Genomic DNA, 18,101 nt, shown 5'->3' with positions numbered 1-18,101 from the left:
GTCCACAGAACCGGGCAGGGAACCTCATCACAGCACCTATAGGGTTGAACTGGAGAACTCTTGGCGAGGATCCACTGCTGGGCAGGACTTGGGAGCGAGTGCACCTTGTGTGTGCATGTCAATGTATGGATCCTGAAGTGGAACCCAGTAAAGACCACATGAGGAAGGCCACCTTAAACACTGTGCTCACAAGCAAGCAAATGTTTCTGCTTTTACTGTACAGTCTCAGTAATGCTCTGCTACCATCATGCCTGCCTAATCCTAACATGCAGACAGACATTTTAAGACATACGGGCAGGGGACAGCACCTAATTTATCATAAAAACCTGTGCAAAATGTGAGATATTAATTGAAGCTGAGTGGCACGACATCTGGGATGGAGGTGGAACCATTTGCAATACAATATGTTATACATGGCAGACAGCCAATGCCACATAAGAACCTTAATCCCTGTAGCCACATCCCTCCCCAGGGCTGCTAGCAATGCTCTACGCAGTTAATTAGGGATACAGTCTACTCGCATGTGTCCCCAATTTGCTGTTCATACATATTTCTCTTTTTTTCTCCAAATCAAATGGAGCCAGTTCCAGCTTGAATGTATCTGGAATATCAATGCTACAGCTTTTAATGTCAACACTGCTCTTTGCTCTGCACAAACACTTTCTTTTCTGAGCCTGGATCCCCCTCGATGGGTTTGAGTCAACCTCAGTGTTTTTGGAAACGACTAAACACTTTTGCCTGTTAAAACATGTGCAGACTAGTATACATCATATAATATTTGACTGTTCATCATTCCCAACAATCTTGGATTTAACTTTCGAAGATGAAAGAGAAAGAACTACTGTAGTGCTTACAAACAGTTCCATACCAGATTTAATGCTTCAGAGGGGCAGAAAAACCATCTACGTGCCTGCCAATTGCAATATGTATTTAACTACACATCTGCTGACATTCTCCCACTTCCTTAACGTAATATTTTTCAGCTCTCTCATATCTACCTCTTTCAGTTATCTTCACATAATCAACAGATACATTTAGAACTAGTATCCTATGTCGTAGGAAAGCCCATCTATCATAACCCTTATCAAACCTTGCCCTCAATATACTTAGGACTGCCCGAGCACATCTTAAGCCCCTCTTGCATATGAACTTTACTTGAACAGCCACACCTTAATTTCTCCTAGCACTTGCTTACATACCACTTTCCCATTCTAAATGCACACCATGACACACACTCTTTTATCTCTATTCTCTCTCCCTTTTTTCAGGCCAATGTCTTCCAGCACATCAGAAACAAATCTATGCAATTTGAGATCGCTGTGGTGGTAAACTGGCACTCCATAAAAAATGTATAACAATAACTTATCACATACAACCACATTAATGCAGTAACAGTCCCACCAACCAGAGCACCTATTGATTGGGACAGGTGCTGCCAAAATCTAACTATAAAAAGAGGAAGAAGCCTCCTGACTTTGAGGGTGTTAGGATGGCGTACCAGAGTGTCAGTTATGTTGCAGAGAGAGGACGAGGAGAGCTACAGTGCCAGAACCTGACGTAGACAAGCCAAGAAGGCCATGTAGTGATAAAGATACATAACTGGAGCTGCCCAAGACTGGTGAGCCACACTATAGAATTGGGTTGGCTAGAGTGGAGACCCTGATGGGAGCCTTATGTGCCGAATCCTTTTTCCTTGGGGGGAGCAACCACTTTTCAGGCTATGGAGGGGAACCTACTAAGCAAAACCCTCCATAAGCGGTTGGGAAAAAGGGACCTCACTGGGAGTGACTCTCCACCAAGGGACAGAGACTCGCATTCGGAAGGAACTCCTACAACTGAGGCATTGTCTGAATATATGGGAATACCAGAAGTGGTTTTAACTGTGTGCTGTAGTACTCCAAACAATGTAGAAAGTACATTTGAACAGTTGGCTCAGGGCAGTGCTGGTCTTTCAACTGGCTTGACAGTTAAACACACCCCTTTTTATATCTGGTACCAAGAATTAAAGGACTTTACCCCTATAGTGGAGGTGGAGAAGCGATACGCAGGGGCAAGCCTCTGACGTACCAGCGTCATTGGGAGACAAAGCCGAACTGATGATAAGGACACAGAAGAAAGTCCGAAGAGGGACCGAGAGAGAAACTGGTGAAGAAGTCAGAGAGAAGGAGAAAAATGGCCGACAAGGTACAGTGCTGTGTGGAGTCGGTGAGGCCAAGCGTAGCTGGCCCAGGGGGAAGGCGTGAACATGACAGGGACGTGGTGTGTCTGGACCCCAGGAAACCATGCCAAACCCTGTAAGATAGAAAGGAACAAGTCCCCCACTCGTCCTACGCAGAACCAGAGAGAGAGCAACGTAGCAGTTAGTGAAGAAACCTTCCCGCTTGCGCAGCGGAGAGGACATCCAGGAGCTAATAGGAGTGGTTACAGGAGCCCTGAAAACCCAAACATTGTAACCAGACAAACGGTTCAAAGCCACACTGAAGAATCAAGAGCAAGATACGCATACCCGTATGAATCGAGTGAGACAGTGGGAACAAGACAATCAAGGAACCAAGAGGGCCCTAGAAAACCAGTAAGAAATCATACTAAAGGGAACCTACAATCAAACAAGACTGGAATCTAGTTGGTAGAGGAAGGTTAAGGAACTATACTTTTTTGGGAACTTGAGTGTTTGTTATTGACCCAAGAACCTTTTCTTTATTTGGAACTTAGACAAGATGCACATAAACTGATAAGGTCAGGGGACCTGTAACCTGTTGAATAAACTGAGAACTGAAACTAGGAGAGATTCCTGGAGATATTGCAAGACGACAGAGTAAAGTACACCCAGGGCCAACTGTATTGCCCATTTGCCTTTTAAGTTGTTTTTCTAAGGGTTAGGATCAGTTTTGAAGTTAGGATTTGGACAGAGGACAAGATTTATTATATTGGTTAATATTGACGAGCACCCTTAGTTTTAGTTTGTTAGGTATAGAAACATCCCTGTTAGCAATAGGGTCAGGGAGGCATTTTCTTTAAGTTAAATAAAAGTCCTGTTGTACAAATATGTCCTCTGGTTCGCATGGAGCCTTGCCTTCCATTTCCATGGCAGCCCTTTTTGGTGAGCATTTGGTTGAAGGAACGGGTCATGTGCCCTCGCCATGACCCGTTCAAACAAATACTTCGATACTAGCACCCCAGGATGTTACCCAAGGTACTAATAACAATACTAGCCAGTTCCCGGGCTGTGGCTAGTGGTAACGTCCTTTGAACCATCATTAAAAGCCCTTTTCAATTATCTTGGGCCCTGGGCTGTTACCACCCTTCCAGCCTGGGGACCCGGCTATTATTGCTTAAGTATTGGAGATTTGGTTCTTCCGAGGATGTGATTAAAACTGTCTCTTGAAAAGGAGTACCTTTTCCACTAACCTGCAGATTGTCTTTGGAGTACCTGTCCAGGCTTATGTCCCTAGGTCCGGTCTGTAGTGATGGGTCACTGTGATGGAGAGGAACTAGAGCCATGCTACTGGCCTGAGGTGACGGAATGTGGCTGTACCCTGCCATGTGCTGTGGATGAGGGCAAGGTGGCCAGGGGATAGTCCTCATACCTCCCTGGGGCCCAACATCCACTGGCTCAGGGTGGCACCTGGCCCCCTGAGTCACTGCCCTGGTGGTTCCTACAACCAGGCACCAGACTTCATCACACTGCAAATACCCTGCCACTACGTGTGAATAGGCGCAGATGACTGTTGCAGCTTACTCAAAATCCTCCATTTAGTTGCTGAGAGGTTCAGTTCTCAATGTGTTTTTTTTGTGTGTGGTTTCTTAACATTGTTGTATAGCGTGTGCTTTGCGAAAAGACAATTTACCTAAAACAGAATTTGGCAAATTCGCAAATAACATCATGGTTTTAATAAAGTAATTATTCTGATGGAATATTTGTTAGGGTTTTAATATTGGATTCAGATGCTTTTTGTGGATTGTGGCATGAAGGTTCGCCTTGTCATTTGAATGTTGCCTTATAATTTGCATATTTCCTTAATTTTAAATTTGATTGTTGGTCTTCTTTTCTCTATTAGTTCCAAGCAAGACAAAGAAGAATGGATTAAGGTAAACAAATGCATTTACACTGTAATATTTCTACAACACCAAGTTCATATTTTCATGTGAAATTTCAGAAATTTGAAGACGGGTCTTGTGTTTTGAATGGGATTCACATAATTTATTTCAAAAATAGTAAGTATGCTAAATGCGAAACAAAACCTGGCCTGAGATGGTAGGTTTTATACTGTGGGCAGAACTTGGTGCCTTCATCAATTGCACTGATGGTTCTTCTTTGAGCACACATCTTGAGCTTCTTTCGAAGCTGTTCTAGTGGAGAAGTCTCATAACCCATGGAAAGAGGTACCACAGACTGGGATGTGCATATCTCTGCTGTAACTGCGAAGACCTTTCATGTCTGCGACCAGTCCAAACTTTGCACATCATTTGTGGGAAATTAGCGGAAGAGTGGAAACCTGGTACTTTATTTAACTTCACTGGTCTAGGCATGGAAAGGGTTGCAGTATTATGTAAAGGAGAAGTTAGGTTATGGTGGTTTGCGCTATCCAAAGCCACAGAGTTACTTGCAACAAGATCAGTCTGTTGTCAAAGATTGCATCTCCTATGACATTTACTTATCTTGATCATTTTTGGAACCTCAGTTTGCAGGTGTAGAGATCTGTTGAAGATGAAGTCAAGACATTCCAAATGGCTTTCAGACCATGACATTGATTTGTATGGGAAACGAGGAATTGACGCTATCCTCATCACCTCTACCTCACAGAGGCTTTCCTCCACACCAAGGGGAGTGTGCATTAGGGGGTGTGGTAGGAATAGAGGTAGAGAAAAGAATATACCTGTCACTATATATCAAAAGAGAGAGTAGGCAATACACCTCTGCAGTGGGTTAGCCATCCTCACAGGACTGATGTACTAATTTCATGTATTTCTTTAGAACTAAACTTTATGATTTTCAAGATACAAAGTGCATATAAAGGTTGCAGATGATAAAGGAAACCATTTTTAAAATGAAAACGGTGAATGAAGAAAAATGAAGGTCGGTGGACAGGGAAGGGAAAGGATTGCTGGGGGAACCATGGACATGTGGTATGTACTTGTGACAGGTATTCTTGAGACAGGTGTGTGGTCATTTATCACCGTGGGCCGGTCCCGGCCAAAAGGGGGCATCTAATCTTTACGGGTCTTGATCTTGTTCTGGATTTCATTTTTGGATCCTGCTTAGTATTTTAACATAAAACTCTCCTCCATCCCACCTTGAGAGAATGCATGCCAATTAGTTGAGTATGTGGGGAGTTAGAATAAGGATAAGTGTTGGAGAGCGCTGGGTTTGGGTGGGGTGTCTAATATGACCCTGAGGTACGTGATCCATGAGAGCCATGTTCTGGAGAATTTTGGCAGACAATTGTTCAGGGTAGCTGTCAACTTTTCTAATGCCCAGATTTCCAGAACTTTGACCACCAAAGATTAAGAATGGGACCCCCTGTGGCCTTTCATGACTTCACAAGGGGCAATCGGGCGGCCACCAGGAGGTGGGTGATCAGGAATGCCATGTCTCCACGCAGGTGGTCTGTGTCCCCCAGGATAAATGTAATTGGGCAGAGTTGCATCCTTTGTCCTGTGATACCTGTACCCCTAATTCTTGATGGAATTTCCTTCCAATAAAATTGGAGTGGGTGTAGGACCACCACATGTGCTTCTGTGTGCCTGCCTGTCCGCAGCCCCTCCACCCCACAAAACTGCTGTGACTACCCCAGAAACATTTTGTGAAGGCGTCGAGGGGAGAAGTACCATCAGAGCATTATTTTATATGGGTTTTCTTTGACAAGAGTGCATTTGGAGCTATTCTATGCTCTCGCCCATATCTTTGACCAAGAATCCTGGGTGATATCTTGTTGGAGGCCCCGTTCCCAAGCCGTCGTTCATGGCAGCTTTTCATCGCGGTTGGATCTGTCTAGCAGCTTGTAAATAGTTAAAATGTTCCCTCTGCTGGGCAGGTCGCTGATCAGCAATTCCAGGGCTGTGGGTTCCCTATTACTATTGTGGCGGACCTCACTGGAGGTGATCTAGTGCCTGAGTTGGCAGTAATGTAATCTTTCGGTTGCTGGCAAGGAGAATTTAGTTTTAAAGTCCTCGAAGGAGCATGGGATGCCATGGTTGTAGCAGTCCGAGTTCACCCCGAGTGCCGCCAACCAGCAATGGAACGCTTTGGGTCCAGTCCTGGAAGTCCGGGTTCCCCAGAACTGGAGCGAGGCGCCCAAGCCCGGTTTGATGTCCCAGAGTCTATGGGCAGCATCCCAATAAGATAGGGTAGCCTGCATCGACTCCAGGATGGGCCGCCTTGTAATTTTTCTTTCTATCCCGGCTGTAAGAGGGATGTCAGGGAAATGTGGCTGGGCACCTGCTTTAGGTGTGGCCACCACAAGCTCATGTGGTCCCTAACTCATTTTCCCACATGGGCCAATTGAGCTGCACTTAGATATCTGTACATATTCAGGACTCCCAGGCCTCAAATGGTTGCAGATATGAACAGGCCTTTGCGAGTTTTCCTGGGATGTTTGCCACCCCATATGAACCAGAGGATCTTCCTCTGAATGCCCTTGAGGGACGGCCCAGGAATTTGAATTGGGAGGCTGCTGAAGAGATATAGTGTCTCGGGAGGGTGTTCATCTTCATCAAGGGAATGCAGCCTTACCATGAGATCTCCAGAGGAAGCCATCTTTCCATATCCAAGGTGAGAGCACTCAGGAGAGGCTGCAGGTTATATTTAAGGAGGTGGGTTGTGCACAGGTAATGTGTATGCCTGAGATTTGTTTGACCACTTCAGGGGGTAGTCGTTTTCCAGGCAAAGGATCCTCTCTACTGCTTTGGAGACGTTCAGCCCAGGGGATTTGTTATAATTGACTGCATAACCGGATCATGCCCCAAAGTCTTTGAGTTCATGAATCGTTTGGGGGATAGACTGCTCTGTTCGCTGAGGAATAATAAATAGTATATCATCAGCATAACGGGATATTTTCTGGGAAGTGGGGCCCACCCTGATCCCATGTATGTGTTTTTGCCGCCTGATGTTGCTTGCTAGCGGCTCCATCACGATAGCAAATAGGAGAGGCGAACGGGGCACAACCCAGACGCGTCTCCCTCTTGAGAAATATTAGCTGTGTGATATGATCGTTTGCCTTGATCTGCGTAGGTGAGGTTTGTTGTAGCTTTGAGTAACGTCTTGAAATTGTGGCCAAACCCAAAGGCTGCCAGAGTTTCTCCCAAGAATTCCCAGTCCAGCCAATCCATTGCCTTATTGGCGTCCGGTGCAACAATGGAGAATTTCTCCCTGTTTCATCTACCTGAGTCAGTTAGGTCCAAAGCTCTGGCGATATTATCGTGAGTTGATCTATTTGTGATGGAGTCGGATTGGACTGGGTGAATGAGGGTGAGCATAGATGACATGAATCTCTTGGCCAGGGTTTTGCCGAAAATGTTGGCCTCCATGTTCTGCAACGCGATGGGACGGTAAGAATAGCATTCTTCCGCCGGTTTTCAAGGTTTGAGAAGTAGCACTGTTGCTGACTCCATCATCATGGGGGTCACTGCCTTTGAAAAGGATTTGAACAGGCCGGATAGGGGAGTATTTAACAGGGCTTTGTAGAAGCAGGCAGGGTAACTGTCTGGGCAGGGTGCTTTATTAAGCGAGGTAGAGTTAACGCCTGGTCGTCTTCCTCCTTAGATATTGGAGAGTCTAGGGATGTCCTATCAGTTTCGGAGAGTTTGGGGAGGCAGGCTCTTCTGATATATTTTGCTGTGTGTTTTGCCGTGCTTCTGGAGTTGGTGGACATGCGCTGAGAGTATTGAAACACTTTCTCGTGTTTTTCCGCCTCACCATATTGTCATTTATTGTGGGAGTCACGCAGGCGGGGAATCTTAGTCCTCATTTTGAAACCCTTTTGTTTGGATGCTAGAAGGCTGTTGGCCTTGTTGCCCTGAATATCCTACTTCTGCTTCATGGCGGTAATTGCATGCGCCGTGCGGTCGAATAAGTGTGCTTCCAGTTTAGCTCTGGCAATGCAAAAGTTTCGGAGGGCTTTGAGGGAATGTGAAGCTTTATGTAGTTTTTCCCCTCGAGATGTTCCCTGATGGCTTCCCTAGATTTAATGAATGTTGTCTCCTTGGGTGTTCCAGGGCGTGTCTGGGGTCATGTTGGTGTCAAAATACTGGGTTATTGGGGCCCGTTTATATCATCACAAATCAGAATCTCACAGGAGGGCCTCCTTCAGTGCCATCGGGGCCTCGGTCTGGGGGAGAAGTTGTGTGTTTGAGACCTGCCAAGACCAGGGATTGATCTGTCAGGGGCCTAATCCCGATCTCCATCCCCGATTGGTATGGGACCGGGGCTGGAGATACCAGTAGCATGTCTAATTGAGATTTGCCTCTGTGGACTTGTGAAAAGAGGGAATAATCCTTGTCCGCATAGTTGAGCACCTACCATATGTTACCATAGGAGGGCATATGTTACCCGGGAGGATAGCTCAGCGGCAATGTGCATGCCTTGGAAGCAAGATGACACAAAGCAACACAGGTTCGATCCCCGGGTCCGTGCTTAGAAACCTCTGGGTGTTTAAGCGTGTTATAAATACGCAACTAAGACAAAAACAATTACACAACTTAAAAAAAAAAATAATAATACCTGTAACAGCGCCTCGATGCCTGCGGGCTGTGTGAGCGCTTTAAAAATGCAAAAATAAATAAATAAAAAATAGTGTGCGGAATAGACCTGGAGGGCTAATCTAGTTTAGTGGGTGGGAGGGATATTAATCAATTTCTGGGTTGGACATGGAGTTAAAGTCCCCACCCAATCACGCCCAAGCTATCCAAGGTGTCTTAAGCTTTACTTGGGGCGGATGCTAGAGTTATACAGTGTCTCCCCAGGTTGCCCTTTAGAAATAAGTATTGACCTTCAAGGTCTCTGCGAAGTGCCATTTTGGCGAACAGCAAGTCTTTGGTCCTTTTTTGAGAGATGTGGGATGCAAACAATTGCTCGGGGAAAAGTGGGCGTCTAAGGTGATGTTCGTCTGCCCTTGTGAAGTGGGTTTCTTAAATAATGACAATTCCCTGTACTATCTGGCCAAAGAGCTGGAGAATCCCCTTTCACTTCATCAGTGATTTCAGCCCCTGGACATTGATGGCCGTGACTGGACCTGCCGAAGGGGTCTCAGGGTGTGCTAGGGTGGGTATTTGAGCGTATGTGTGCATTGGAGAGGCGGGGGTAGGCCTATGTAGAGTGAACTATGGTTTAGGAGCATTCCCAGGGAGGGGGAATAAAATAGGAACTCAAACGAGTGAACTACCTGCACGGCCAAGGCCCATGGTGGATCTGCAAGGAGTGCGGTGTGGGTTTCTTGTGTTGCCCACATCGCAAGTGAAAGTCTCTTCTTGATGACTATTATGGGAGGCAGGGCATTACCTTTAAAGACACTTCCTCCGAAGCGGAAGCGTAGCAGGAGTGCTACAAGTTTTTTGGTGTTCGATGGATCCATGGAGAAGAGGAGCGTTGCTATCACTGCATCTGCCTGTTTAATGTGCTTTCATCATTCCCCCGCAGCACCCCTGCAGTGTTAGGAACTTCATGGCATACACATCGGGTATGCCTGGCCAGAACTTGTGTGTTAAGAGGGGTGGCCCCTTCAGATATGTGCTCTGCCAAACAATGTCTGTGTCCCGAAAAGGATGATGCGGACCACACACACACCTCACAATAAAAACCTGGGCTAATGTGCCCAATATCAATACGGCAGTGGTGGCCCCACCCACTAATGAATGTTTGATTGACGTGATTTGCCCCTGCATGTTTCACCTATTACAGCCTCAACAAGTTCTCCCAAGGTTATATCGCCATACTGAAAGCCTTTGCTTACGTCTACTTTGCCTATTGTTGACTTGTCCTGCTTGTTCGAACATCTTGAGGTGGAAGACCAAACCAACTTCCCCCATATAAACCCAATAACAGATGTGTCAATGTTGGGCCCTAAGATTTCCCATGAATTGGCGAAACGAGTACGCCTCTTATTGGGATCCAATAAACTGCAATCTCTGGCTGGCAACATTGGAGAAAATGTTTTTTTATTTAGAACTCCCAAACAATTGGATATCTCGGCATGGACGAGGCAAACATTCTTTCCATTACACACTGAGGTGATGCATGACCACGTACAACACGTACAAGATGTACAGATGCCACCCCTTGGGCACCAGACAAATGGGGGGCCTATTTTCCAGCAGATCAATCAAGTATTATATTCTCCTAAGGAGGAGGTTTTTTCGGCGTATTTTAATTTCCTGTCTTATCGCGTTTGCTTTCATCAATGGACAGAGGCCATGAACTTCTTCAATTTGAACTTCACAATATCGGAACAGTTGTAAATGACTTGCTGGCAAAAATGTGTTTTTTGGAGGGCTTTATATTGGCTTCTAATAGACCAGGAGTGGTACCTAGAAATCCAGTGGCAACCCCAGTACTGGAGGCTAACCTTGAGAGAGGTGAAGTAACAATGGAAGATGTTCATCTGGCATTTCCAGCTAATGAAGTGCCTGTCCTAGATAAAGAACAGCATTCATTGACCACAGGGTCGGTTGCCCAAGATCTTGAGGCCCTGCATGTAAATATTGTGGTGGAGCCCGAGAAAGCTAACTCCCCCCCCAAAAAGACTACAAACCAAAAATACTACTCCAAGAAAGGCCCTAGGGTTCTAGAGAATTCTTACCACAAATTAATGTACACGCTCCCTTGGAAACTGTAGTCCGATTATTAGTCCTTCTGACATGTCCACTGACTGTGCCTCCTCGATGGTCCATGAAGGTGGCAAAGAAGAGGCGGCTCAGATGATGGACGTTTTTAAAACAAAGGGAAAGAAGAAAAAATACTGCAGGCAAAGAAACCTTCTTTAGTAGAAGGCAAAGGATCCATCACTCAATTTTTAAAACCCTCAACAACAAAAGAATCAGGACTACTTAGACCTTAGTGCGTTAAATCAGGAGGACTACTTAGACCGTAGTACATTAAATCAGGAGGACTGTTATGCCTCAAGAGTAAAGTCAATTGACTAGTTTTGTACCCCCAATGTTCACTCTCCCTCCCACCCCCGAGTATCCCTTGATCAAGGTCTCTTTAAGGGGTCTTTCATGTGTGTACCTTGTCTAAGGTTTTTTTGAACAAAGATATTGTTCAGCCTAAAGTGGCTACAAATACCACTGTAACCTTGACACTCCCACATGTGGCCCATACTTTGAATAGTCCCCAAATACTCCACCAAAACCAAGCAACATTGCGTTTGGGTGCCTCTAATTTTGTTCCAAGGATGGTTTTACTCCTGGAAAACATCAATGACGTAGTGATGAATGTTACGCTGCAGGGGCCAACATCTATGAGAAACCCTTCCCAATTTTTCTGTCACTGTAAGATCAGAGGAAAATAGTTCATAATGAGATAGAAGGAAAAAACTTAAACCCGATAAACCATCTAAAGTTACATTTAGGATACCTAAAAACGGGGAAACCCAACTAAACATTAAGACCACTAGTTTAACTCCGACTGGGTCTTTCCACCCGGAACATTTGTCTTATTTATTGAGCGAACCTTTAAGGTGCATTACCTTTTACCATTAAACAGCCATATATACTGGTCTTGTTTGAGGAGATCCCAAAGTTGGGGACAATTGATTCGGGTGGTATTGCCCAGGTGTAGTTTACTCATCTTGCAGGAGTGGACTTTGTAAAGTTGGGCTTTAACTCCGAGTTTCTCTGAAATGTGATTCTTAAAGAAGCCTTGTCATATAAATGACTGGGATATGATGTTTCTATCTCCCAAGATGACCTTTCTACCATTGGAGGCGCCACCTAGGGAGGCTTTGGTCATACGTTTTAATACGAATGGCCACTCTTTGCAGATGATGGATCCATTGGGCCCTAAAAGGGAACCTGAGTATAAATGGTCACACATTTTGAACAGCTTGCATACCACATTTGATGGCCCTTACCCATTACCCAGAAAAGTGAAACAATGCACTTGGGTAGCCTTGTGGAACACTAGGGGGTTTCTGCACCTTATTAATCCTTATACTATTTGGTGTATGTGTCATTTTATTGCACCTCAGGAAATTTGGTTGTTGGAGACCCCTAGTTTGGAGGGGTTTACGGTTTGTACCGAAGCCACAAGGAAAAACGCTAGAGGCAGACCATTCAGTGGTTTGGTTTGTGCCTTGCGTAATGACTGTGCCATCTCAATGACAACCATACCTAAGGGGGATAGAGATATCCTTGCAGTGTTACTTAAAACTAAACATTATGGTAATAGTAATATTCGCTGTTGTTGGATTTTGAATGTTTGTTTAAACCCCTGTACGCGTAATGTGGAAAATGTTCTCGAAAGAATTCAAGAAATTATGGAAATGTATTTCCGATAAGATATGAGTTGTATTCTTTTGGGGGATTTAAAGATGAAATGCCTAATTTTATGGAGGGAACAGAACTGTGGATTGGGCTGCTAGAGAAAGAGGACAGTGTTGGAAAGACTTTGTGTCCTTGTGGGCTATGTATGTGGTGAATGGTTCTAATGCTTCAGTTTACGAGGATAGGGTCCAGGGTCAGTTGGACTATATCTTTCTATCAAAAGACCAGTTTAATTTGGTAGAGAAATTTGAGGTGGTGGGCAATCATGTCTTATACTTACTTGCCTCACTCCTTGAAACACAGTTTAGGACTTCACTATGTAATAGTGCTGTTGAAATCAGAGGATCTAATAATAAGATTTACTGGAGACCGTCTTTGGCTTCCATACTTAATGGTAAACTGAAAGCATGCTTGGCGACACCGAACATGTACGGCTTTTCAGCAACGAATTTTGCTCCCTTTTTTCAAGCCCTACTTAAAGGTTTGACTTTGTCTAGGACGCTGAATATTGATGGCTCTAGGAAGAAGCACATTCATGTTTATGATAGCAAGGTACATGCTGAAAAAAACGTCATCTTAGGTCACTGAGGAATGGTGGTGGTTAAGCCCTAACCATGATAAAAAAAAACTAAAGCAACACTATGCTAATCGAATGAAGAGCAGGGGGCACTTAAAATGCCAGCATGATGCTGAGCAAATGCTTTTGGTGTTACTCGCCCAAAGTAGACAATCTTTTTGGTCATTGATTAAGGATAGATTTGCTCAGACCTCTATCCAAGCCAACCCGATTGCTAATGACACGTGGGTAAAGTTCTTTACCAAATTTTATGGAAACCAGGAAATATTGACACACAATCTTAAATTACACTATGACTAGGATTTGGTGAACTGGGAGGGTATTGAGATAACTCGGGAGGAGGTAGAAGGTGCCGCTATTAAGGCACAATCTTCTAAGGTCTTGGCCCTGATGGCCTCTCCAACCTCACGCTGAAGTCTAATCCAAATTTGTGGTCACATCTACTAATGGAATTGTTTGAAAATGTTAAAAAAAAAAAACTTCAATAATTCCCCCTTCTTGGAGAGGTCACGATGAAACTCATTTTTAAAGCAGGTAATAGACGTGATCCGGCAAACTATCATTTCTAGATAGCTCATACAAAATATTTGCATTCCTGATTTTGAAGTATGTGTCTAGGCATACTATGATCTCATTGCACAATGGCATAGTTCAAGTGGGCTTCAAGAAGGGGGTAAATACCTCTTTAAACTGTTTTATAGTATCCCTATTGCCAACTCATAGCCGTACTTCCAAAAGATAGATTTTTGCTGCTTTTCTAGATGTGTGGAAAGCTTTTGATTGTGTAAAACGTCCCCTCCTGTGGTCTAAGCTAAAAACCCAGGGCTGTCCACTGTTTTTGGTAGCTTTGCTTGAAGCTCTTCAATCTCAGACAAGAATTAGAGTGAGATTGGATTATTACGGGACAATGTCCGACTGGATAAGGAGCCAAGGGTGCGTTTTCACCCCTCTACTATTTAACACATACCTAGCAGATTTCGGAAAGACTACAGCGACTTAATATTTTTCCACCTCGGTTGGGAGACTTGCGTATTCCATATTTGCTTTATGCAGATGATTTCGTTTTGCTAGATTACACACAAGTAGGTCTCCAGAGAGCCTTGATTATGACAAATGAGTATTTTGCATCGGTAGGTTGGGAGATTAATGTGGATAAACCTAAGCTTTTGGTGCTAAATAAGAAGAGGAAAAAGTAACTTTAGTGGCAAATTAATAATAAGAGATTGGAAGAAGTGCAGCAGTTTATATTTATCGTGCCAACATGTGTAGTACATCGAAAATGAAGACTTGTCTCCAAGCAATACAGCTTTGGTACACTCTGTAACCCTGTTGAAACAACTGGATACAAAGTTTGGCCGATTTTCTTTGCAACCAGCACTTAGATATTATGAACAAAAAATTGTCCCTAATGTTACGGTGCGGAGGTCCCTTATACTAAGGGTCATGGTCTAAGTTTGAGGGTAAATTGTGGCGCAAGTTTCTAGCGCTCCCACAAGGTACTCCCTTAGCAGCGATAAGACACATCCTGGACCTGATATCTAGTCAGGCCAGGATTGATTAGAGGACCTTACAACTATATAGCAGCTGTTTGGACCTGCCTTCAGGGTCCCTGTTTATGGAGTGAGCACCTGTGAGTTCCTGTAGACGTTTGTTTGTATGGGCTCAGGATTGTCTTGCAATTATGTTAATAGGTGACATTACTGCAGAAATGATGGTACATAGACCCGATGCCACAAGAAAAACATTGTTCAAACAAGATTGGATTGAAATTAGAAATTTTTTGATGTCTTATAAAGTGTTTAAACCCTTTATTTATGATATTAAAGCATATGGGCCTATGAATGACATTTTGATGAAGTACCGTGCTAAAATAATTAGTTGCACTTGGATACTTTTACAATTAAACTTATTTAATACTCTTGAAGTAAAAGGTGCCAGAGAAGGTATACCCAGGAATAATAGGCTGTGTAGCCTTTGCCAGGGCGAAACTGAAACAATACTACATATTTTGTTGGTTTGCCCTTGGCTTGACGCTATTCGACCTGGTATATTGGGTAAAGCACTAGAGGCAGCCAACTGGGGTGGTACGGAAGTAGTCTGGCATTCCCTTCTTGTAGTACCGTCAATGCCCTTAATGATCTCTGTGATCAGATTTCTTGCAATGGTGTTTCCTGACCAACTATCTTAGAAAATGGACTTAACTATTTAATATCGACTTGACCTGCTGTTCTTGGTCTTTTTTTTAAAGTCTTTTATCTTGTTTTTAGACTGGCATTAATGTTTTAATGCTGAAATGAATTAATGTATTAATGAAATAGTGTAGTCTAATGTTGTATTGATGTCCTCTATGAATTTGTGGTGTTATATAACACTGTTTTTTAATGTGTATTTGTGTGAAAAGTGTATTTGTTTAAACTATCCCACACAATAAATAAATAAATAGAACTACAACAAGCACTTTCGTAGCTAGGCATTTGTGAGGCTATCAAGTAAAGCATATATGTTCAGTGGGAGCACATTGATTAGAGCCAGAGCCCTCGGGCGGCTGCAGCAGGCATCTACAGTGAGTGGCAGAACACTGCAACATTGAAGTCTGCAGTGCTTTACAGCTCATGTTCGGTGAGAGTCCGCTAGGGAGGGCAGCACCTCCACAATTAGCATCGGTCGGGGTTTCTTAGGTGTTCTAGATCCTCTCCATGTTCCCAAGGGACCCTTCAGCCTGTGTCTCTGGGCAGTGGGATCTGTGTTCAATGACTTGGAAGATGCTGATCTATCTGGGTTTATCAGGGCCTCCGCTTCCCTCGGGTCTGAGTATGACCAAGCTTTGTCATTCCAGTTGAATTGGAGGGAGCATGGGAAACCCCAGCGATATTTTGTTTCTATCCCTCAGCCAGGTGGTAATTGCTCTGCACGCTCAATGCTTGGCCATTGTGGATAGAGCCAGATCCTGGAACAATTGCAGCCTATTGCCTTTATAGGGATCTATGTGATCACTGCGCCGACGTAATTCCGCCGACAAAAATGTTGACTGCAATTACGGTGCGGCACAGTGATCAGATAGATCACTTCTGCCCGCCTACCCCGGCCCACAATCCCTAGAACCACAACCCCACCACTTATCTTTGCTGCGGCGCACTCCTGTGTGTACCTCTGGCATCCTTGTACCCCTGCGGCGTCAGCTCCTCCCACCTATGTGGAGCGGTGTGGGCGCCGCAGGGTCCTTTTTTCTTTTATTTTATCTGATCACTCCTGCAACCCCTGACCTCCGTTATTGAGTCCAGCTAGAGCAGGGAACACCCCGCAACCCCTGCTCTTCTTGGGCACAGTAATGGGGGTCAGGATTTTTGTACTGCGCTCTGGCGCAATTGTAGTAATGGCACCACAATGGTGGCGACATTATCATTATGGTACAATTCCTCTTTATAGTGCAGCTTGCTCTTGGTTCTCGTTAATCTTGAAAAAGTTAACCCTGGTTAGGACGTCTGGAGTTGGGTTATTGGACTTCTGGAATGTTGAGTACACACGATGAGTCCGGTCAAGCATAATGCTGTAATCTGGGCGGAGCTTAGGAATCGACCTGAAGAGGCATTGGGTGAAGTTTTCTAGTTCTGTGTCCTGGATGTGGGATGGCATGCCTTAGATCCAAATGTTATTCCTTCTGGCCCGGTTTTCCATGTCCACCTGTTTTGCTACCATTTGTTCCGCTGAAGCCTCAAGCGCCTCCACTCTGCTTGATAATTCAGCCAGCTCATGGGATTGCTTACAGGCGGATGTTTCTAGTTCGTCAACCCGTTATTCCAAGCCTGATGCTTGCTTTTCCAGCACAGATATCTTCTAGCTCAACTCTGCTGTGATTGATAGTATTCCCTGCTTGATCTCTTGGATAAAAAACTTAATGTCCACTTTTGTGGCCAAGGTGTTATGGAGCTGTTCCTGGATCACGACCATGTGTATTTGAGCCATGACTGTGACCTCCCGTTTCTTTCTTTTACTCAGGGTGCCGTTCATCATTGGTTTGCTATGTTTATTGTGCTTGGTCATTGAAGGACTGAAGAGACAATGAGCTGGAGTCACCACCAAAGGTCTGGAGCATCCCTGAATGTTCAGGTGGGATGGTGCCCAGGCCCTGATCCACCACCTGTGTTTGCACTGAAGTGCTTCTTGGAGTTGGCTCGCCTCGCTGTGAGTGGCATCCCGTGGTGCCTGGTTCCTGTCAGCCGCGCCAATGACATGCTCCAATGCCCCCGGCCTTGCCGCTGTTGGAGTGCCCCACAGTCGCAGATCCAGCTTGGTCACTGTCCTCCTACCAGCACCCACAGCAGAAAGGGCACTCGTGAAGGTTGTTACTGGGCCCCTGCTGGACCCTGGGATGATGTTCGTGCTGTGTCCTCTCCTCGCTGGGCTGGTGGTTGAGGCCTGCCCTCTGACCCTGGTGTGCGTCTGTCTGCGAGCACCACGCAGTCCAGGGCCACCAGGCGAGGAGTTGATCACCGCCGGTGCTGGTTAAGTCAGGCTCACCAGAGTAGGGCCTGCCTTGTTTTCCTGTGGGTGATCCCTGCCAGTGCTCTTCGTTCCTCGCTGGCGGACTGCTAGACCAGGGCCACCAGGGGAATTGGACCACTGTCTCTCTGCTTGCAGTCACTCCCCTGCAAGCCTGCCCAAGATGAGAATGGCACAATGACCTGCCCCCGGATCTCGGCACATGTGGGCTGCCCCAGGGCCCCCAGTTGACTCTCTGGCTCTGAACAGGAAAGCTTTGACACCACCTCAGTGGTCCGGGGCTCATTTAGCGGAGCCTCAGTGCTGTTCGCTGTTCATGAGGCGCCTCCCTCTGACCCTTATCAAAGTGCAGCCGTCATGTTCACCGCTTGGCCATGCCCCCTAATGTCATGTAATTCATTATTGAAGGTCTACTGTTAAACTTTTACTAAACCCTTCCCTATGAAAAACATGCGCCATATGCAGTACGACAATATACAGTACTTTAATAGATGGCCCACCCATAATACACATGCACAAATGCTTCTAACTTGAGTTTCAATAATGA

General features: G+C 45.1%; 1 protein-coding gene across 11 annotated transcripts in view; it reads left to right on the top strand.

The window, feature by feature from the left end:
- The window catches only part of FGD4 (FYVE, RhoGEF and PH domain containing 4), a 1,139,208-nt gene that overhangs the window by 967,392 nt on the left and 153,715 nt on the right, over nucleotides 1–18,101 (top strand). For all 11 annotated transcript variants that reach the window (XM_069628200.1, XM_069628199.1, XM_069628201.1 and 8 more), the window contains one exon: nucleotides 4,059–4,089. In XM_069628200.1, the coding sequence (XP_069484301.1) occupies nucleotides 4,059–4,089 (31 nt within the window). The remainder of the gene's footprint in view (nucleotides 1–4,058; nucleotides 4,090–18,101) is intronic.

This window comes from Ambystoma mexicanum, chromosome 12 (assembly GCF_040938575.1).
Source record: "Ambystoma mexicanum isolate Mex_15411 chromosome 12, UKY_AmexF1_1, whole genome shotgun sequence".
Lineage (NCBI taxonomy): Eukaryota > Metazoa > Chordata > Amphibia > Caudata > Ambystomatidae > Ambystoma > Ambystoma mexicanum.
The sequence above is the reverse complement of the archived record's forward strand: the minus strand, read 5'-3'. Positions and strand labels throughout refer to the sequence as shown.